Genomic DNA, 22,674 nt, shown 5'->3' with positions numbered 1-22,674 from the left:
TGTAGCATAGTACCCCTAGCGGAGCCACAGCACCAACATAAGTCCGAAACAGCAGGAAAAATCCTATGAAGAAGCACCGGACACCTGTACCACCGGGACAGAATCTTAAAATTTTTCTCCTGAGCGCTACACGGGAGGGCCAACTTATGAGAAAGCAAGAAGGACCTGTCCCAATCCGCAGAAGACAGACTCACAGGAAGATCGGAGTTCCAGGCAGTAACATAAAAGGGGAGTCCTGCAGTGACATCCGAAAGGAGAACGTCATACAACAGTGAAAGAGCGCGAGGCGGGGAGGTCCGTCGCCCAACTAAGGATTCTAAGGCTAAGGCCGGAGGGGAGAGGTGAGAAGTAAGCGAGAACCGCTTCAAAAAGGACTGGAGTTGGGCGTATTCCAACCACGAGAGGCGTAAGTCGGGGTGAGAACTACATAACTGGGCAAAAGGAGGGAGCGGGGAGTCGCCCGCCACCTCCTGAAGACGAGTACAATTCTCTCTCTCCCAACAGAGGAACCGATCCACTGAGCACCCAGGGGGGAACATAGGATTCCCGAAGAGAGGAGTCAAGGGGCCCAGAACACGGGCCAGGCGACCAGAAGAGCAGACCAAATCTCACACCTTCAAGAAGTGTGAAGGGAGAACGTAAAGACCAGGGGGTTTGGGACGAAAATGCGGTGGAATCCACGGCCAAGAAGAGAGCGAGGATGATAACAGGTCAAATTCGATGGACACCCACTGCTTGTCATGGCGACGGAATTGCCAGTCAAATAAACGAAGCAAAACCGAGGCGCGATAATACAGGCGCACATCCGGAAGGCCAACGCCTCCCCTGGACTTACGCCTGACGAGAGTACGGAACCCAAGTCTGCTCCGAGAGGAGCCCCAAACAAACCTCCCAAACAAGGATTGTACTTTGGCCAAAAAAGTGCGTGGGAGAGGGATAGGAAGGGCCTGAAATAGATACAAAAACCGGGGGAGGACATCCATTTTAAGGGCATGAATTCGACTGAACCAAGAGGGAAGGCGAGCGCCATAAGAGCGCAAGTCCTTAGTAATGGCATCCAAAAGCGGGAGATAATTAAGTTGGAATAGAGAAGCAGGATCAGGGGAGATACGGATCCCTAAGTACTTGAAGGAGGAAGGCTGCCACCTAAAAGGGAAAGTCCGCGCCAGAAATTCAGCCTCAGAGGGTGGAAGTGAGACATTAAGGGCCTCACTCTTAGATAAATTAACCTTAAAGTTACTAAGGGCACCAAAACGAGAAAATTCGCGCAGAATAGCCGGGAACGACACCCGCAGATCGGAGACATAAAGCAGAAGATCATCCGCATATAACGCCGCTTTGACCACACGAGACCCCAGAGGTATGCCGTGAACATCTGGGCAATGGCGCAACGCCACCGCCAGGTGCTCCATCACCAAAGCAAAAAGCAACGGCGAGAGGGGGCAACCCTGGCGGGTACCGTTACGGACCGAAAAGGGGTCTGAAATTACTCCGTTCGCACGGACACGCGCCGACGCATTCCCGTAGAGAGCCAAGATCTTGCCCAAGAATCCGGAACCAATACCGATCTGCACAAGGGTCTCCCGAAGAAACCCCCAATGGACGCGATCAAACGCCTTTTCGGCGTCAATTGAAACCAAACAAAGAGGGACTCTAGTGGAGCGGGCTACAGAGATGGCCAGAACAGTTTTACAGACATTATCGCGTGCCTCCCGACCCGGAATAAAGCCGACCTGATCACTATGAACCAAAGCAGGCATGAAAGGAGAAATACGATTCGCCAACAGTTTCGTCAGCAACATTATAATGAGACTATTCTAAAAACAGTGAACACTAAAACAGCCGAAAGTAAGGAGGAACTCTACGTATACGACTAATAAACAGAAAAACGTATTGGTTAGGAATGTGGCGGAGTTACCACCAGAGGGCAGCAACAACGTGCCCGCGACGTACAAAAAACGGAAGCTGACGCAAGTCACTCTCTCTTCTACTTTGTATTGGACGTGGAGAGCGGCAACGAAGGAGAAGGATCGCGCTCTCCACTATAAAGTATTGGTTCAGCTAATCTAAGAGCGAGTAAAAGATCTGAAAGTGGCGCGAAAAAGAAGCGACGAGTACGAGGCAAAGACGCGACAAGAGTACGAGGGAAAGACGCGACAAGAGTAGGAGGGAAAGACGCGACAAGAGTACGAGGGAAAGACGCGACAAGAGTACGAGGGAAAGACGCGACAAGAGTACGAGGCAAAGACGCGACAAGAGTAGGAGGGAAAGACGCGACAAGAGTAGGAGGGAAAGACGCGACAAGAGTAGGAGGGAAAGACGCGACAAGAGTAGGAGGGAAAGACGTGACAAGAGTACGAGGCAAAGACGCGACAAGAGTAGGAGGGAAAGACGCGACAAGAGTAGGAGGGAAAGACGCGACAAGAGTACGAGGCAAAGACGCGACAAGAGTACGAGGGAAAGACGCGACAAGGGTACGAGGGAAAGACGCGACAAGGGTACGAGGGAAAGACGCGACAAGGGTACGAGGGAAAGACGCGACAAGGGTACGAGGGAAAGACGCGACAAGGGTACGAGGGAAAGACGCGACAAGGGTACGAGGGAAAGACGCGACAAGGGTACGAGGGAAAGACGCGACAAGGGTACGAGGGAAAGACGCGACAAGGGTACGAGGGAAAGACGCGACAAGGGTACGAGGGAAAGACGCGACAAGGGTACGAGGGAAAGACGCGACAAGAGTACGAGGCAAAGACGCGAACGGCGATTACTGCTGACACGCATGTGCCAACTAGTACGACTCCACTGGAAGCAATGCAGCACGTTGTATGTGAGGAGGACACGGCTGCGGCATCAACGCAAAGAGAAAATCTGGAAGTAATTCAAGAACTTACTGAACACGAATATGCAAATGAGAGACCAGAAAATAATAATCCGAATATTCAGATGAACTAATGAGAAAGACCGGGGTCAAGATGTCGCAAATATAGAGAGTGATGTCATAGATATAATATCTGCTGTAACAGATGCAGAGAAAGGCAAAGAGGGGCAGAGAAGGGCAAAGAAGGGCAGAGAAGGGCAAAGAAGGGCAAAGAGAGGAAGAGAAGGGCAAAGAGTGGCAGAGAAGGGCAAAGGAGGGCAGAGAAGGGCAAAGAAGGGCAGAGAAGGGCAAAGAAAGGCAGAGAAGGGCCGAGAAGGGCAAAGAAGGGCAGAGGAGGGCAAAGAATGGCAGAGAAGGGCAGACAAGGGCAGAGAAGGGCAAAGAAAGGCAGAGAAGGGCAAAGAAGGGCAGAGGAGGGCAAAGAATGGCAGTAGAAGGGCAGAGAAGGGCAAAGAAGGGCAGAGAGGGGCAAAGAAGGGCAGAGGGGCAAATAAGGGCCGAGAAAGGCAAAGAAGGGCAGACAAGGGCAGAGAGGGGCATAGAAGGGCAAAGAAGAGCAGAGAAGGGCAAAGAATGGCAGAGAAGGGCAAAGAAAGGCAGGGAAGGGCCGGGAAGGGTAGAGAGGGGCAGAGAAGGGCAAAGAAAGGCAGAGAAGGGCCGGGAAGGGTAGAGAGGGGCAGAGAAGGGCAAAGAAGGGCAGAGAAGGACAAAGAAGGGCCGAGAAGGGTAAAGAAGGGCAAAGAAGGGCCGAGAAAGGAAGAGAAGGACAAAGAAAGGCAGAGAAGGGCAACGAATGGCAGAGAAGGGTAGAGAGGGGTAGAGAGGGGCAGAGCCTATAAGTGGAATAGCCTAGAGTCTCTATTCATCTAAATGAACTAGTTGTACATTAGTATATTAGTGATAGTATATAGTTGTACATTAGTATATTAGTGATAGTATATAGTTGTGTATTAGTACATTAGTGATAGTATATAGTTGTACATTAGTACATTAGTGATAGTATATAGTTGTACATTAGTGATATCCGGCTATACACTGCTCTGTCTTGACAGGTGATTGTGCAGAAGGGAATGGTCAGAATTACATTGGAGACATCAGCGTCACCAGGTCGGGCCGAGAATGCCAGTACTGGGCCAGTAACTTTCCACATAAGACTAAGTAAGTGTTTCTGTGACGTTGCACGGCCTTGTCTCGCACCACGTGTATTATTTGCTTTCTACCTATTTGTGCTCGTGTTACACTCGCCGTGGCAGCCTCGTGACTCCCGCGCTGGTAGATTCAGGGATGTTTGCTGTACGGCGGTCAGTGACTGCTCGTGGCTTTGTGGGAGACTTATAAAGAGTCCATGGACGGAGCGTGGAGCGCTCATCTATCTCTGTCCCATAGATGCTGAATGGACGGGCAGGGAACCTACATGGCCCCCATTTTAGTGATTAGAGGGGCCCCCGTAGTCCGGCCACCAGTGATCATACAATTACCTCTCTGTTTATCAGGATTAACCCGATCACCAATCCTGACGGCAACCTGACCGAGAACCACTGCCGAAACCCAGACAACAACCCCCTGGGGCCCTGGTGTTACACCAAAGATCCTGAGAAACCTAGAGAGGAGTGTTCAGTGCCCCTATGTGGTAAGTGCGGCCGTGGTGTCGGTGTCCGTGTCACATTGTCTGTGATGCCTGCGACTCTCCAGCTGTTGCAGAACTACAATTCCCAGCATACCCGGACAGCCTCGCGTTGCGTCCCCTGCGTTACACTTTGCCCACTTATCTTCTGTACTTTGTTATTGTCCTTTTAGGCAAAACTGGGTTCACCATTGAGCCAATTGTGAGAGAAGCGGAAAAAACTAAACAGAAAGAAGAAACGACCTGCGTGGAAAACCGCGGCCTAAACTACGAGGGCACGCTGGCCGTCACCGTGTCTGGACTGCCATGTCTGCCCTGGAACTCACAATCTGTGGAGCTACAAAGCCGCAAGGGCTTCAGGGATGACGTAGTCCTGAAAGAGAATTACTGCCGCAACCCGGACCATGACGACGAGGGCGTGTGGTGCTACGTATCCCATAGCAACATGACCTTCGATTATTGTAACCTAAATTATTGTGGTAAGTGACCTCCATGTGCACCGCGGCCCCTCCAGGGGGGACATTACTTATACTACCCATTGTGTGCCCTCTAGAGGGACCCCTAGACAACTGCCCGCTCCGCCTGCCCCATGATCAGAGGACCTCAGGTGTCACCATGGCACTGAGGGGAGCTGTGGCCAAAGTTGTCATCATGTAGCCCCCGACCCCATCAGCACAAAATCTGTCGTCATCTTGTCACTTATTCTTCTCATTTTGTGTTTTCATTTTTCTCTCTGAATCTTTAATCTCTTCTGCTCCTCCGCCGCTGTGGCTGACCCTGTATCATCTGGTCCTGTCCTCTGCTGCTGTGGCTGACCCGGTATCTTCTGCTCCTCTGCCGCTGTGGCTGACCCGGTATCTTCTGCTCCTCTGCCACTGTGGCTGACCCTTTATCTTCTGCTCCTCTGCCGCTGTGGCTGACCCGGTATCTTCTGCTCCTCTGCCGCTGTGGCTGACCCTGTATCTTCTGCTCCTCTGCCGCTGTGGCTGACCCTGTATCTTCTGCTCCTCTGCCGCTGTGGCTGACCCTTTATCTTCTGCTCCGCTGCCGCTGTGGCTGACCCTTTATCTTCTGCTCCTCTGCCGCTGTGGCTGACCCTTTATCTTCTGCTCCTCTGCCGCTGTGGCTGACCCTTTATCTTCTGCTCCTCTGCCGCTGTGGCTGACCCTTTATCTTCTGGTCTTGGTCCTCTACCGTGTGGCTGACCCTGTATCTTCTGCTCCTGCTCCTCTACCGTGTGGCTGACCCTGTATCTTCTGGTGCTGTCCTCTGTCGCTGTGGCTGACCCTGCATCATCTGATCCTCTGCCTCTGTGGCTGACCCTGAATCTTCTGGTCCTGGTCCTCTGCCGCTGTGGCTGACCCTGTATCTTCTGGTCCTGGTCCTCTGCCGCTGTGGCTGACCCTGTATCTTCTGGTCCTGCTCCTCTGCCGCTGTGGCTGACCCTGTATCTTCTGGTCCTCTGCCGCTGTGGCTGACCCTGTATCTTCTGGTCCTCTGCCGCTGTGGCTGACCCTGAATCTTCTGTTCCTCTGCCGCTGTGGCTGACCCTGTATCTTCTGTTCCTGGACCTCTGCCACTGTGGCTGACCCTGTATCTTCTGGTCCTCTGCCTCTGTGGCTGACCCTGTATCTTCTGTTCCTCTGCCGCTGTGGCTGACCCTGTATCTTTTGGTCCTGTACTCTGCCGCTGTGGCTGACCCTGAATCTTCTGTTCCTCTGCCGCTGTGGCTGACCCTGTATCTTCTGTTCCTTTGCCGCTGTGGCTGACCCGGTATCTTCTGCTCCTCTGCCGCTGTGGCTGACCCTGTATCTTCTGGTCCTGTACTCTGCCGCTGTGGCTGACCCTGTATCTTCTGGTCCTGTACTCTGCCGCTGTGGCTGACCCTGTATTTTCTGGTCCTCTGCCACTGTGGCTGACCCTGTATCTTCTGCTGTGGCTGGCCCTGTATCTTCTATTCCTCTGCCGCTGTGGCTGACCCTGTATTTTCTGGTCCTCTGCCACTGTGGCTGGCCCTGTATCTTCTGTTCCTCTGCCGCTGTGGCTGACTCTGTATCTTCTGCTCCTCTGCCGCTGTGGCTGGCCCTGTATCTTCTGCTCCTCTGCCGCTGTGGCTGATCCTGCATCATCTGCTCCTCTGCCGCTGTGGCTGACCCTGTATCTTCTGCTCCTCTGCCGCTGTGGCTGACCCTGTATTATCTGCTCCTCTGCCGCTGTGGCTTACCCTGTATCTTCTGGTCCTCTGCCGCTGTGGCTGACCCTGTATCTTCTGGTCCTGGTCCTCTGCCGCTGTGGCTGACCCTGTATCTTCCGCTCCTCTGCCGCTGTGGCTGACCCTGTATCTTTTGGTCCTGTGCCGCTGTGGCTGACCCTGTATCTTCTGGTCCTCTGCCGCTGTGGCTGACCCTGCATCTTCTGGTCCTGGTCCTCTGCCGCTGTGGCTGACCCTGTATCTTCTGGTCCTGCTCCTCTGCCGCTGTGGCTGACCCTGTATCTTCTGGTCCTGCTCCTCTGCCGCTGTGGCTGACCCTGTATCTTCTGTTCCTCTGCCGCTGACCCTGTATCTTCTGTTCCTCTGCCGTGTGGCTAACCCTGTATCTTCTGTTCCTCTGCCGCTGACCCTGTATCATCTGGTCCTGGTCCTCTGCCGCTGACCCTGTATCTTCTGGTCCTGTGCCGCTGTGACTGACCCTGTATCTTCTGGTCCTCTGCCGCTGTGGCTGACCCTGCATCTTCTGGTCCTGGTCCTCTGCCGCTGTGGCTGACCCTGTATCTTCTGGTCCTGCTCCTCTGCCGCTGTGGCTGACCCTGTATCTTCTGTTCCTCTGCCGTGTGGCTAACCCTGTATCATCTGGTCCTGGTCCTCTGCCACTGTGGCTGACCCTGTATCTTCTGGTCCTGCTCCTCTACCGCTGTGGCTGACCCTGAATCTTCTGCTCCTCTGCCGCTGTGGCTGACCCTTTATCTTCTGCTCCTCTGCCGTGTGGCTGACCCTGTATCTTCTGTTCCTCTGCCGCTGTGGCTGACCCTGTATCTTCTGGTCCTGCTCCTCTACCGCTGTGGCTGACCCTGTATCTTCTGGTCCTGCTCCTCTGCCGCTGTGGCTGACCCTGTATCTTCTGTTCCTCTGCCGTGTGGCTGACCCTGTATCTTCTGGTCCTGGTCCTCTGCCACTGTGGCTGACCCTGTATCTTCTGGTCCTGCTCCTCTACCGCTGTGGCTGACCCTGAATCTTCTGCTCCTCTGCCGCTGTGGCTGACGCTGTATCTTCTGTTCCTCTGCCGTGTGGCTGACCCTGTATCTTCTGTTCCTCTGCCGTGTGGCTGACACTGTCTCTGGTAGATAGTCCTATAGATGAGGAGCCCCTTCCTGCCCAAGCGGGACGAACAGATGCCGGAGAACACCAAACATTCTTTGATGAGAAATGCTTTGGCCAAGGAGAAGCAGGTGAGAAAAGATGTGTGTGCGAGACAGATGTGTGTGTGTGCGTGAGACAGATGTGTGTGTGCGTGAGACAGATGTGTGTACGTGAGACAGATGTGTGTGTACGTGAGACAGATGTGTGTGTGCGTGAGACAGATGTGTGTGTACGTGAGACAGATGTGTGTGTACGTGAGACAGATGTGTGTGTGCGTGAGACAGATGTGTGTGTGCGTGAGACAGATGTGTGTGTACCCTTGAGGTCAGCCATATTGTTAATACTGTTGTGTATTCTGACCGGAGGCATTTAATGTATAATTGTAGGACATCTTTGTCGCACGGCCCCAATTTGCACCAGTGATGTCCCTCCCCCCACACTTAGCACTTTTTAATGGTGGGGACACCTGTATGACCCTCATATAATTGGAGTTCCCTGTCGTCCCTACCAGCGGCACAATGTGGGGTATTTCGTGCCCCTGTGTGCTGGTAGGACAGGCGGAATTTTAATTAGCCATGTATTAATTTCACATGGCTTGTTCTCTTTAAGAGGGCACAGATACCTCCCCCCTGTGCGTTTTTTTCTGTCCTGTGTAAAGGATCGGACAGGTGGGGAGGACTCTGTGTCCTCCTAAAGAGAAGAGTAAAGAAGAAGTTTCAGGTACTTACCTGTTCAGACCTGTTCAGGTGTCTTCAATGATGCACTCTGCCCCTTTGGACTTCTGTGTCGGTCCTGCAAAGATAATAGGTAAGATTAAGGTTACCTATTTTACCCACCTCCCTCACGCGATCCTTCTACCTTTCCCCGGCATCCAGTCCTGCTGCGCTTCGGGAGCCGCGCGCAGCCAGCCGGCGTGTTCGCGCGGCTCCATGAGGGGAACTTCCGGTTTCGCGGAACCTTTCCTCTGCGTAGGAGGGTTCCGGCCGGTCGTTTGGTAATGTAACACCGGCAACTTCCGGTTTTTTGGCTTTCGCCGCTCCGGGACCACGCGAACAGCAGCGTTGGACACTGGAGGTCCTCAGGAGCTTAAGGTACGTGCCAAAGTAGTTGGCTCAAGGGGGGAGCGTGACTTGAAGGGCTAGGAGTCTTATGAAGGGCAAAAGGAACGGAGCTCTTTTGACTAAGGCCACGCCCCTTCCGGATATGGGGCTGTAAAAGGAGGCAGGTTGCATCCCTCATTGCCTGCTAGTCTAATCCCTAGCTGGTTTCTGCGCTGTGGCTTGTGGTTTCCGCTTCAAAACTGCATTTATTCTACTGCAAACTCTGCTGAAGGTTGGTCATTGTTTTGCCTTTAGGCTATGACTGGTCACGCTGCCAGCAATGCAGGGGACCTCTGCGGGAGGAACCCGTTACCAGTGATATGGTAGCATGGGTTAAGGAGTACATGGTGAGTACGGTTGCCGCAAAGAGGGGAAGGGTCCCCCCGGCTTCTAAGTATCCTTGTGTTTTTTGCAGGATGATTCTTTAAAGGATATCCGTACTTCACTGGCTCAGCTCACCAAGAAGCAGCGCGTGGAAAGGCGTTCTGCTTCACTGCCCTCCCTGGAGCGCCTCCAGGTGGAGGAGGTGTCCATATCATCGGACGATCAGTCCTCCTGTACCAGCAGACCAATTTTCCATCGGGAGAAGACTAATAAACTGCTGAAGGCCATCCGGTCGTGGGACCAGGTTGGCGAGGGGGAAGCCTCTGCGTCCACCTCTGGGAAGCGGAGGGTTTTCCAAGTGGACGCCTCCATGGCCAGCCTAATGGAACAAGAATGGAAGCAGCCGGAGAAGGCTTACGTCACCACCAGAGCTTTCAAAGCAGTATATCCGATTGATCCCTCCCAACTGGATCGCTGGGGTCCGCCACCCAAGGTGGATTTAGCCATCTCTAAGCTCTCCCGTCGCACTGTCGTGCCCATCAATGACGGGTCAAATCTTCAGGATTTGCTTGATAGGAGAGTGGATTCAACGCTCAAGAAGGCGTATTCGTCTGCTTCAGCCCAGGTGACGGTGGGCATCGCCTCAACGGAAGTAGCTGATAAGCTTCAAGCCCGGCTGGACCGCCTGGAACGGGATATCGACTCCGGGGTTAACAGGGACGACATCCTGGCATCCATGGGGGAGATCCGTCTCGCTACGGATTTCCTGAGAGAATCGGCAAGACAGCAGGTGAAGCTGGCTTCCAAGGCCATGGCCCTCAATACCGCCGCCAGGAGACCCTTGTGGCTCAAACCTTGGCGGGCTGATGTCGCCTCCAAGTTTTCTTTGTGTTCCCTCCCCTTTCAACCTGGAAAGGTTTTCGGCCAAGGGCTGGACGATCTGATGGAGGGATTGGCTGATGGTAGAGGGAGATCACTACCACAAGCAACCAGAGAAAGAAGGCCTCCCCCTTCTAGGGGTCGAGGCTCCACGTCTCAATACAGGCCTCAACAGGGAAGCCAGAGACGCCCCAGATACCGTCCGAAGGGGGCGGGTCGCGGGATCCCCAAGGAGGACCCTAAGAAGAAGGGGTTTTGAGGAGACGCCGCTCTCTGTGACCAGCTCTCCCGTAGGAGGGCGCCTTTCGAATTTCCTTGTGGCATGGCATCTTCACATTCTGGACCCATGGGTCTTTCAAGTTGTTCAGCGAGGATACGCAATAGAGTTCCCCCATCCTCCGGTGGATCGTTTCATCACTACGCGGGTCTTACCAGCCCTACAACAAGACTGCCTGGAGGCTTCCGTCGCAGAATATCTCTCAAAGGGGGCCCTGGAAAGGGTCCCTCCTCCCGAAGTGGGTCAAGGAGTTTATTCACCCGTGTTCTTGGTTCCAAAGTCCACAGGAGGGTGGCGGATGATTATAGATCTTCGGTTCCTCAACCTCTTCATAAAGAAAAAACCTTTCAGGATGGAGTCCATAGACTCAGTAACCAGTTTTCTATTGCGCGACGAGGTCATGGTCACCCTGGACCTAAAGGATGCCTACTTACATATCCCCATCTTCCCGCCACACAGGAAATATCTACGTATAGCCGTTCTTATGGCTGGTCACAGAGAGCACCTACAGTTCACTGCTCTGCCGTTCGGCATATCGTCAGCTCCGTATGTATTTACCAAGATGGTCGCACCAGTTGCCGCCGCTCTCAGACTTCAAGGCCTTTTCGTGGTTCCCTACCTCGACGACTGGCTTATAAAAGCTCAGTCTACTTCAATTCTCCATCACCACCTCCAGATAGCCATCGCCTTCCTCCAGGAGTTAGGTTGGCTGATCAATTGGGAGAAGTCAGAAATAGTGCCATCCACCCGGAAGAAATTCCTGGGGTTTGTTCTGGATTCCCAGAGCATGCAGATTTTCCTATCTCGTCCAAGGCGAGCAAAAATAGAAGCTTCGGTTCGGGGCCTTCTCAGGTCCCGATGGATCACCATTCGCACCGCCATGCGGGTCCTAGGCCTGATGTCTTCTTCAGCCAAGGCGGTCCCTTGGGCTTTATGGCACTTGCGTCCCCTTCAGATGGAAGTGTTGAGAGCCTGGAACGGATCTCCACGGGGATTGCACAGGAAGATCTGCCTTTCTCCCGGTACCCGTCTTTCCCTCAGATAGTGGAGACACCTGAAAGACGGAAGGTCCTCGGTTCAACCTCGTTGGACCCTGTTGACAACAGATGCGTCCCATTCGGGATGGGGAGCCCACCTGGACGGCAGGACTGTCCAGGGTCTGTGGAGGAATCCAGAGGTAGGAACCTCCAACCTGAAGGAGCTAAAAGCAGTTTATCTGGCGCTGAAGTACTTCGCCCCCTTTCTCGAAGGGAAGGCAGTCAAGGTCCGGTCAGACAATATGACGACGGTAATATACTTGAACAAACAGGGCGGCACCAGGGTTCCAGCCCTACTGAAAGAGGCGAACTTGATCTTCACGTGGGCAGAGAAGAATCTGACCCACCTATCCGCTGTTCACATCAAGGGCTCCCTGAACATAGTAGCGGATCAGTTGAGTCGGGGTATCCCTGTATCAGGAGAATGGTCTCTCAATCAAGACATATTCCATCAGATTGTCCAAACATGGGGCCTTCCGGATGTCGACCTCATGGCAACCCGACTCAACGCCAAGGTGGAAACCTTCTGCTCTCTGTACCAGGAGGACAATGCCTTGGCAGTGGATGCCCTGTCCATCCCATGGAGGTTCAGGCTGATATACATCTTCCCTCCAGTTTCCATCATACCCAAGGTATTGATGAAAATCAGACAGGACCAAGTCTCGGGAATTGCCATAATCCCGTTCTGGCCGAAAAGGACTTGGTTTGCCCAGCTCATGTGGATGAGTCAAGGCAGGTATTGGAGGCTTCCCCCCCTCCCAGATCTGGTGACACAAGGAGAGCTGAGACACCACGATCTGAGGAGATTCAATCTGACAGCCTGGAGGTTGACCAGTCCCTATTAAGGAATAGAGGACTGTCTCAAGGCGTCCTAAGGACTTTAGCCAGCGCCAGAGCCACCTCGACCAATAAGAATTACCGTAGGATCGGTAATATTTTCCAGGCTTGGTGCACGGAACACGAAGTGGACTCCTCCGATCCCCCTGTGAGGGCGATCCTGGATTTCCTTCAGGACGGCCTAGACAGAGGGCTTGCAGCTTCTACCCTGAAGGTACATGTAGCCGCTCTGTCCGCCTATCTGGGGAGGCGGTTGTCTCAGGATCCTTTAGTGAGCACCTTTATCAAAGGGGCAACTAGGCTGAGACCAGCAGTTTCTGCTCCTGTCCACCAATGGGACCTCAGCAAGGTCCTAACGGCACTTTGTGTTGCTCCATTCGAACCTCTGGAGGAGGTGGATCTAAAGTGGCTGACCTATAAGGTATCTTTTCTCCTCGCTATCACCTCGGCAAAAAGAGTAGGGGAGCTTCAAGCACTCTCATCGGAAGCTCCTTACATTGCCTTCTTTGAAGACCGTGTTCAGTTGAGATTTCTGCCAGGATTCAGGCCGAAAGTTTCTTCTAGGGCGAATGTGAGCCAGCTCATTTGCTTGCCAACCTTTTTTCCCGTGCCCACTTCCCCTGAGGTGGAGAAGTGGCATACCCTAGATTTAGTCCGGAACCTGCAGATTTACCTTCAGCGCACACGCGCTTTCAGGAGATCTGAGAACTTGTTAATAAATTATGTAGGGGGCCATAAAGGCCGCAAGGCTTCTAAGGCCACCATCTCTCGCTGGGTGAAGGAAGCAATCAAGTTGGCGTTTGTGAGTCAGAACTTACCTCCGCCGACCGTCCTAAGGGCCCATTCGACGCGGGCAGTATCGACCTCTTGGGCAGAGGTCAAGGCTCTCACCTTGGACCAGATTTGTGCAGCAGCATCCTGGTCTTCAGAATTGACTTTTGTGAAGCACTACCGACTTGATCGGTATAGCTCAGAAGCTACTGCCTTCGGGCGTACTGTATTACATTCTGCTTGTGTTTAATCTCCCACCCTTATGGGGATTACTTGCTATTTCCCCACATTGTGCCGCTGGTAGGGACGACAGGGAACAAAGGATTATGTAGATAATCTTGTTTCCCTTAGTCCTAACAGCGGCACAAGGATTCCCCCCCTATTGTTGTTTATTTTGGAATGTATGTATTATTACTTGTTATTTACGCACAGGGGGGAGGTATCTGTGCCCTCTTAAAGAGAACAAGCCATGTGAAATTAATACATGGCTAATTAAAATTCCGCCTGTCCTACCAGCACACAGGGGCACGAAATACCCCACATTGTGCCGCTGTTAGGACTAAGGGAAGCAAGATTATCTACATAATCCTTTGTTATAGGTGAAAACTCCACTCGTGCCCAACCAAGTCCACGTGACATCATTGCTGTGTCATGTTGTATTTTTGCAGTGTGTGGATTGGCCACGTGATGTCATCGCTGTGTCATGTTGTATTTTTGCAGTGTGTGGATTGGCCACGTGACGTCATCGCTGTGTCATGTTGTATTTTTGCAGTGTGTGGTTTGGCCACGTGACGTCATGTTGTATTTTTGCAGTGTGTGGATTGACCACGTGACATCATCGCTGTGTCATGTATTTTTGCAGTGTGGATTGACCACGTGACGTCATCGCTGTGTCATGTTGTATTTTTGCAGTGTGTGGATTGACCACGTGACGTCATCGCTGTGTCATGTTGTATTTTTGCAGTGTGTGGATTGACCACGTGACGTCATCGCTGTGTCATGTTGTATTTTTGCAGTGTGGATTGGCCACGTGATGTCATCGCTGTGTCATGTTGTATTTTTGCAGTGTGTGGATTGACCACGTGACGTCATGTTGTATTTTTGCAGTGTGTGGATTGACCACGTGACATCATCGCTATGTCATGTATTTTTGCAGTGTGTGGATTGACCACGTGACATCATCGCTGTGTCATGTATTTTTGCAGTGTGGATTGACCACGTGACGTCATCGCTGTGTCATGTTGTATTTTTGCAGTGTGGATTGACCACGTGACGTCATCGCTGTGTCATGTTGTATTTTTGCAGTGTGTGGATTGACCACGTGACGTCATCGCTGTGTCATGTTGTATTTTTGCAGTGTGGATTGGCCACGTGATGTCATCGCTGTGTCATTTTGTATTTTTGCAGTGTGTGGATTGAGGCCTCTCTTTGAAGCAAAGAAAATAGCAGATAAGAGTGAAGCGGAACTGCTGGAGTCCTACATCCAAGGCCGGATTGTGAAGGGAGAGGAGGCTGAACATGGCAGCGCCCCGTGGTAACCCTTCTGACTCTTACTATTGTCTATAGGAGCCTCCGCACTGCTAATCCAGGACAGCGCCATGCCTTGTATTGTGGCTGTGCTTGGTATTGCACCTTGTTCCATGTGACCGATGAATGTGACATCACATGATCTGCTGATCTAATATAAGAGGCTGAGGGGTTCCTGCGCCCCTTCTCTCCCGTCCATATGGGCTTTGTCCAACAAGACTCGAGTAGAAATCAATGGGACGTAAATAAAGGTCTCGCTGCTCAGCCGAAAACTTCTGCCCTTTAGTGATTGCTGGGAGTCTCATCGCCAAACCACGTCACTATGACACCATTGTAAATACGATCAGTACCCTTTGATGATTTTCAGGTTGATCCTTGCATGCTCCATCAGTTGACCTCCTTGCTGACAGTTTCCGGACAGCCATAGATGATCCTCTCTACACGTAACACCATCAGAGAAATTAAAATAAGCAAAAAATTCCCAAAAACAAAATGACTTGCACATGAGTGTCCTAAGCAGCCAAGTGTAGTCCTATAGGGACCTCCAATATCTGGTATCTTCCACCTTGCTGATGGTTTCCCCTCTTTCTCTTACATTATGTGTAAGCTTTCGGAATAGGTGACCTGACAACGTCGCTTCACTGACAACCTGTTTCTTTGGGTTCTTAGGCAGGTGATGCTGTTTAAGAGGAGCCCCCAGGAGCTGTTATGTGGGGCCAGTCTAATAAGTGACCGCTGGGTGCTGACCGCCGCTCACTGCATCTTCTATCCTCCCTGGGATAAGAATTTCACCACTGAGGATCTCCTGGTGCGGATAGGAAAACATTACCGGGCCAAGTAAGAAACGTTCCGTATGTACGACGCGACAAACACAATGACCCTAAACCTTCCATAGGGGGGGCCTTGGCCTCTATTCACACGAACATCAGTGCAAGCCTACGGCCCTGTTCACATAACCGATTTGTAACAGACCATGTGAGGCTCCATATAATGGACGCAACGCAACACGGCCGTCAGACAAGGAGCGAGACCTTATTCTAGATCATGGGAAGAATTCACTGGAACGTTGGATCAGACTCGCGGGGGAAGATTTACCAAAACTGGCGCAACAGAGGCGTTTCCATGACAACCACGTGGCGATTATTTCTCCATAGGATTGGTTGCTATTGGCAGCGTCTCCACTTTCCTATTAGATTTAATACTTGGCGTCACCTGCCCAGGATTTTGTTTCGGTCTCGCGGTGATATTTGGGGGATTTCAGACCCCAGCCATGTGACATGAGACGACTGTAGTGTAACAAGGGGTGCAACCAAGGGGTCCGTTTTTGACATTATGTTAAAAGTAGAAAATGGAGCGTAAGGATCTGAGCGACTGTGACAGTGGGGACTAGATGGCGGCGTCGGAGCATCTCCAAAATGACGGGTCTTGTAGGGTGATCGCGGAGAGGGGTAATACTTAAGCAAAGACAGTGACCCAGCAATGGAGTCTCGGGGCGTCCAAGGCTGCTCCGAGGAACTTAAAGGATCTACTACTGATATCCCGGGGGCAGGTATCACAGGACAGAGAGGAACCTACAAGGCAGGCGGTATAAATGGCATCACATATGGTGGATATGGCAGTAAGTTGTTGTACCCTATTTATTTGGGCACTATAGGGCACGTATAGGACAGGGGGTTATTACACAGTACGGACTGATAGTAATACAACGTTCCAGCAGAGCCTGTGTACTAGAACCACACACTATGGGGCATGTATAGGACAGGGGGTTATTACACAGTACGGACTGATGGTAATACAACGTTCCAGCAGAGCCTGTGTACTAGAACCACACACTATGGGGCACGTATAGGACAGGGGGTTATTACACAGTACGGACTGATAGTAATACAACGTTCCAGCAGAGCCTGTGTACTAGAACCACACACTATGGGGCACGTATAGGACAGGGGGTTATTACACAGTACGGACTGATGGTAATACAATGTTCCAGCAGAGCCCCGTGTACTAGAACCACACACTATAGGGCACGTATAGGACAGGGGGTTATTACACAGTACAGACTGATGGTAATACAACGTTCCAGCAGAGCCCCATGTACTAGAACCACACACTATAGGGCACGTATAGGACAGGGTGTTACTACATAGTACGGACTGATAGTAATACAACGTTCCAGCCGAGCCCCGTTTACTAGAACCACACACTATGGGGCACGTATAGGACAGGGTGTTACTACATACTACGGACTGATGGTAATACAACGTTCCAGCCGAGCCCCGTGTACTAGAACCACACACTATAGGGCACGTATAGGACAGGGGGTTATTACACAGTACAGACTGATGGTAATACAACGTTCCAGCAGAGCCCCATGTACTAGAACCACACACTATGGGGCACGTATAGGACAGGGTGTTACTACATAGTACGGACTGATAGTAATACAACGTTCCAGCAGAGCCTGTGTACTAGAACCACACACTATGGGGCACGTATAGGACAGGGTGTTACTACATAGTACGGACTGATAGTAATACAACGTTCCAGCAGAGCCCGTGTACTAGAACCACACACTATGGGGCACGTATAGGACAGGGGGTTATTACACAGTACGGACTGATGGTAATACAACGTTCCAGCAGAGCCCGTGTACTAGAACCACACACTATGGGGCACGTATAGGACAGGGGGTTATTACACAGTACGGACTGATAGTAATACAACGTTCCAGCAGAGCCCGTGTACTAGAACCACACACTATGGGGCACGTATAGGACAGGGTGTTACTACATAGTACGGACTGATAGTAATACAACGTTCCAGCAGAGCCTGTGTACTAGAACCACACACTATGGGGCACGTATAGGACAGGGGGTTATTACACAGTACAGACTGATGGTAATACAACGTTCCAGCCGAGCCCCGTGTACTAGAACCACACACTATAGGGCACGTATAGGACAGGGGGTTATTACACAGTACAGACTGATGGTAATACAACGTTCCAGCAGAGCCCCATGTACTAGAACCACACACTATAGGGCACGTATAGGACAGGGTGTTACTACATAGTACGGACTGATAGTAATACAACGTTCCAGCCGAGCCCCGTTTACTAGAACCACACACTATGGGGCACGTATAGGACAGGGTGTTACTACATACTACGGACTGATGGTAATACAACGTTCCAGCCGAGCCCCGTGTACTAGAACCACACACTATAGGGCACGTATAGGACAGGGGGTTATTACACAGTACAGACTGATGGTAATACAACGTTCCAGCAGAGCCCCATGTACTAGAACCACACACTATGGGGCACGTATAGGACAGGGTGTTACTACATAGTACGGACTGATAGTAATACAACGTTCCAGCAGAGCCTGTGTACTAGAACCACACACTATGGGGCACGTATAGGACAGGGTGTTACTACATAGTACGGACTGATAGTAATACAACGTTCCAGCAGAGCCCGTGTACTAGAACCACACACTATGGGGCACGTATAGGACAGGGGGTTATTACACAGTACGGACTGATGGTAATACAACGTTCCAGCAGAGCCCGTGTACTAGAACCACACACTATGGGGCACGTATAGGACAGGGGGTTATTACACAGTACGGACTGATAGTAATACAACGTTCCAGCAGAGCCCGTGTACTAGAACCACACACTATGGGGCACGTATAGGACAGGGTGTTACTACATAGTACGGACTGATAGTAATACAACGTTCCAGCAGAGCCTGTGTACTAGAACCACACACTATGGGGCACGTATAGGACAGGGGGTTATTACACAGTACAGACTGATGGTAATACAACGTTCCAGCCGAGCCCCGTGTACTAGAACCACACACTATGGGGCACGTATAGGACAGGGGGTTACTACATAGTACGGACTGATGGTAATACAACGTTCCAGCAGAGCCTGTGTACTAGAACCACACACTATGGGGCACGTATAGGACAGGGTGTTACTACATAGTACGGACTGATAGTAATACAACGTTCCAGCAGAGCCCGTGTACTAGAACCACACACTATGGGGCACGTATAGGACAGGGGGTTATTACACAGTACGGACTGATGGTAATACAACGTTCCAGCAGAGCCTGTGTACTAGAACCACACACTATGGGGCACGTATAGGACAGGGGGTTACTACATAGTACGGACTGATGGTAATACAACGTTCCAGCAGAGCCTGTGTACTAGAACCACACACTATGGGGCACGTATAGGACAGGGTGTTACTACATAGTACGGACTGATAGTAATACAACGTTCCAGCAGAGCCCGTGTACTAGAACCACACACTATGGGGCACGTATAGGACAGGGGGTTATTACACAGTACGGACTGATGGTAATACAACGTTCCAGCAGAGCCTGTGTACTAGAACCACACACTATGGGGCACGTATAGGACAGGGTGTTACTACATAGTACGGACTGATAGTAATACAACGTTCCAGCAGAGCCTGTGTACTAGAACCACACACTATGGGGCACGTATAGGACAGGGGGTTATTACACAGTACAGACTGATGGTAATACAACGTTCCAGCCGAGCCCCGTGTACTAGAACCACACACTATAGGGCACGTATAGGACAGGGTGTTACTACATACTACGGACTGATGGTAATACAACGTTCCAGCCGAGCCCCGTGTACTAGAACCACACACTATAGGGCACGTATAGGACAGGGGGTTATTACACAGTACAGACTGATGGTAATACAACGTTCCAGCAGAGCCCCATGTACTAGAACCACACACTATAGGGCACGTATAGGACAGGGTGTTACTACACAGTACGGACTGATGGTAATACAACGTTCCAGCAGAGCCCGTGTACTAGAACCACACACTATGGGGCACGTATAGGACAGGGGGTTACTACATAGTACGGACTGATGGTAATACAACGTTCCAACAGAGCCCCGTGTACTAGAACCATACACTATGGGGCAATGAGCGTCTCATAGGAATGGATGTCGGGGTCCTGAGGGTTCGTCCTATAGTTTCCATGATCGTGACGATGGTTTAGTGTTACAGATAGGTTTGTGTGTAATGGACTGGAATCACATGACCCAGGAAGCATCACAAATATCTCACCAGCATTTTGGGGACTGCCAATATTTTACCAGTTTATTTCATATTCTCCATCCAGATACGAAAAGGCAACGGAGAGGATCCTACAGCTGGAACAAATCATTGTCCATCCCCAATACAACTGGAAGGAAAACCTCAACCGAGACATTGCCCTGATGAGGCTGAAGAAGCCGCTGACCTTCACCAATTACATCCACCCAGTGTGTCTTCCCACCAAGGAGATTGTTCAGAAGTAAGAAGCTCGGTGCGACAGACAGAGCTCTCCAATCCTGCGAGTAGCTCAAGACCCTGACAAGCTCCACTTCTACTCTCTTGCAGGTTTCTGAAGGCGGGGTACAAGGGTCGGGTCTCTGGCTGGGGCAATCTTCAGGAGACATGGACCACAGGAGGACCACAGTTACCTGCAACCCTTCAGCGGATAAACCTCCCGGTGGTTCCGCAGGAGACCTGTAAGGTTTCCACCAACATCAAAGTAACCGATAACATGTTCTGTGCAGGTAAGAGGCTCTCTAACCTCAAGGAGACAACCGAAGGGGACCACTCCATTAAATTTGCTTGTTCAGTAGTTATGGTGGGTCAGCTATGAAGAACTTTCGATCAATCCTTGGTGTTGCTGAAATATCCACCAAGAACAATGAAGGTCCTTCTTTCCTAGAACTTGTCTTGACTTCTCTCCCATTTATTGCAGGATACAGTCCCGAAGATAGCAAGAGTGGAGACGCCTGTGAAGGAGACAGCGGAGGCCCCTTTGTCATGAAGGTTTGTAGAACTTTCTTCTACAAGTCATTGGATGCCAAGATTGTGTTTCAAGGAGAGTCCCTTACATTACGGGTCTTTGTTCTTCTTCTAGGACCCCATAAGCAAACGTTGGTACCAGCTGGGTATAGTCTCTTGGGGTGAGGGATGTGACCGTCCCGGAAAGTATGGCTTCTACGTTCATCTACATCGCTTGCGGAAATGGATAATGAAGATCATTGAGCAGCATGCCAGCTGCTCAGCGCAGGGTTAATCTTCCAGCATCCGGCTTGTGACCACTCGGCTCAGCACAACCACATTAGGGGGTTCTTCACAGCAATAAAATATTTTTCAACACTTTCTCAAAGGCTTTGTGTCATCCCAGCTATGCAGACCATTGGTTTCCCACACTAGGGGACCTCTAGCACACATGGGGGGACCTCCAGCATACACAGGAGCCCCCCTTTTAGCATGCACAGGGAACCTCTTATTTTGGCTCCACAGTGACCACTAAAAACAAAGCCCATAAAGTCTCACAAATGCAGTTTGTTTCCAGTTCCCGCCATTCTGGTTTATTTTCCGGCTTCCTAGTACATTGTACAGAATAATAAAAGGTGCCAATATGAAGAACAATTGGTCCCGCAAATTGAAGGCGGGGAGTGAAAAACCTGCACAGGAAGGGGTTAAACTGATGCTCCCATTTCAGAGAGATTACTTCTCATTTGACAATCCACCATCATGATCAGGGAGGGTTACAATGAGCGCTAACACCTCTATACAGACAGCACCGGCGGTTGTCACAGCTCCTCCCTCTCCAGGTCACACCAATGACTCCTGAATATTTGCTACATTTTCTTCTTCTACATCTAAGACTTGCCAATAACTCGGACTCTGGAGGAGCGGGGTGTAAAGTAAGGGAACTTTATTATAACGGCCCAAGAAAACTAAACGCCAAGTGTTGGGGCTCAGCGCGGAACTCGGCGGAGGGACAAGGCCTTGTGGATTAGTTACTGTAATGTACAGCTCCAAAAACACCCGAGCACCCGAGAGAGCCTCATGTACAACGCACTCACTTATTTCCAACTTTATTTACAAAAAAACGTTTCCATGCCATGCGATTCCTTACAGAATCAGCGGTCACTGCTTTATGTTAAATTAAAAGCAAGTCAAAAAGCAGCCACGAAGCGACAAATCTAAGAGCCAAGAGACGGACGATTAAAACCGGACACGAAAAGAAGAAGTCCTAGAACAGGGAGACGGTCTGTACACTAAAACACAGCAATATATATGTACAAATACTCAGCCACAGTCCGCGGCACTCCGACCCCCGGACAAAGAAATGCACAGTATGATACATAAAACAATAGTTTACAATAGGCCGAGACAAAGCCACTGAGCCCGAGACGAGACTCCTAGAGAGTGGAAGAGACTGCAGCGCCCCCAAGGGAATCACTTTCGACTGCTTTTAATTCTTTCCAGTCTCTTTTTCAAGTCGTCGATGTTGGCCGTGGAGGCCGAGGAGGAGCCGGACGATGTGGTGCTGGCGTGCGTCTGGTTGGAGTCTAGATCTAAGTGCTGGAACTGCTCACGAGACTCCCGCAGCTGGGAGAGCTTGCTGTGTAGCATGTCTGTAGAGGACACCACGGATGGGGTGGAGGTCTTGGAGAGCAGGGAGCTGAGTGGGGGTCTCTCGTCCTGCTAGAAGAGATCGGATACAGGTTAAACTACAGACAAGGCCTAGGGCACAAACCACATCAAGGGACCTTATTCTTAAAGGGGTATCCCCCAAACTAATAATATGGAAGACCTATCCTAGGAATGGGGAGTCCTCTAACTTCTGTGGGGGTCTAATACCCCAACCCCCCGACGGATTTGTTGATGCGGCAGGAGGCAGCAGATGGCGCCATTCTCTGAAGTGTAGTTGGGGGCGCAGCTCTGCAGCTAGCCTTAGGAGGGGCCACCAATATGAGATCAGTGGGGGCCAGGCCCTGTACTCCTGCGTTCCACCTTAAAGCTTTAGAGATCCTGCGTTGCGACTACCATTACGTATGACAGAGGGCTAAACCTCCAGTGACCCAGATATTGTTATCTTACAACCCCATATACAGTCACAGGTCTGAGCAGGTGCAATAACCCCAAACAATAACCCCCCCCCCCCCCCCATATAACGTTCCCTCATGTCCTATGCCCATAAGCCATG

General features: G+C 51.2%; 2 protein-coding genes across 5 annotated transcripts in view; one reads left to right on the top strand and one right to left on the bottom strand.

Annotated features, from left to right (window-relative positions):
* The window catches only part of F2 (coagulation factor II, thrombin), a 39,023-nt gene extending 18,249 nt beyond the window's left edge, over nt 1–20,774 (top strand). Inside the window, exons 5-14 of the mRNA XM_075280766.1 lie at nt 3,931–4,036; nt 4,372–4,508; nt 4,676–4,981; nt 7,845–7,949; nt 14,493–14,619; nt 15,282–15,449; nt 19,798–19,971; nt 20,058–20,236; nt 20,428–20,498; nt 20,590–20,774. Of these exons, the coding sequence (XP_075136867.1) occupies nt 3,931–4,036; nt 4,372–4,508; nt 4,676–4,981; nt 7,845–7,949; nt 14,493–14,619; nt 15,282–15,449; nt 19,798–19,971; nt 20,058–20,236; nt 20,428–20,498; nt 20,590–20,748 (1,532 nt within the window). The 3' untranslated portion in view covers nt 20,749–20,774. The remainder of the gene's footprint in view (nt 1–3,930; nt 4,037–4,371; nt 4,509–4,675; nt 4,982–7,844; nt 7,950–14,492; nt 14,620–15,281; nt 15,450–19,797; nt 19,972–20,057; nt 20,237–20,427; nt 20,499–20,589) is intronic.
* Nucleotides 20,775–21,543: 769 nt separating this feature from the next.
* CKAP5 (cytoskeleton associated protein 5) overlaps nt 21,544–22,674 on the bottom strand; it is a 35,582-nt gene continuing 34,451 nt past the window's right edge. For 3 of the 4 annotated variants that reach the window (XM_075280751.1, XM_075280753.1, XM_075280752.1), the window contains exon 44: nt 21,544–22,172. In XM_075280751.1, coding sequence (XP_075136852.1) covers nt 21,924–22,172 — 249 coding nt within the window. In that variant the 3' untranslated portion in view covers nt 21,544–21,923. The remainder of the gene's footprint in view (nt 22,173–22,674) is intronic. The other variant, XM_075280754.1, reaches the window with a different exon arrangement.

This window comes from Leptodactylus fuscus, chromosome 7 (genome assembly GCF_031893055.1).
Source record: "Leptodactylus fuscus isolate aLepFus1 chromosome 7, aLepFus1.hap2, whole genome shotgun sequence".
Classification (NCBI taxonomy): Eukaryota; Metazoa; Chordata; class Amphibia; order Anura; family Leptodactylidae; genus Leptodactylus; species Leptodactylus fuscus.
The sequence above is the reverse complement of the archived record's forward strand: the minus strand, read 5'-3'. Positions and strand labels throughout refer to the sequence as shown.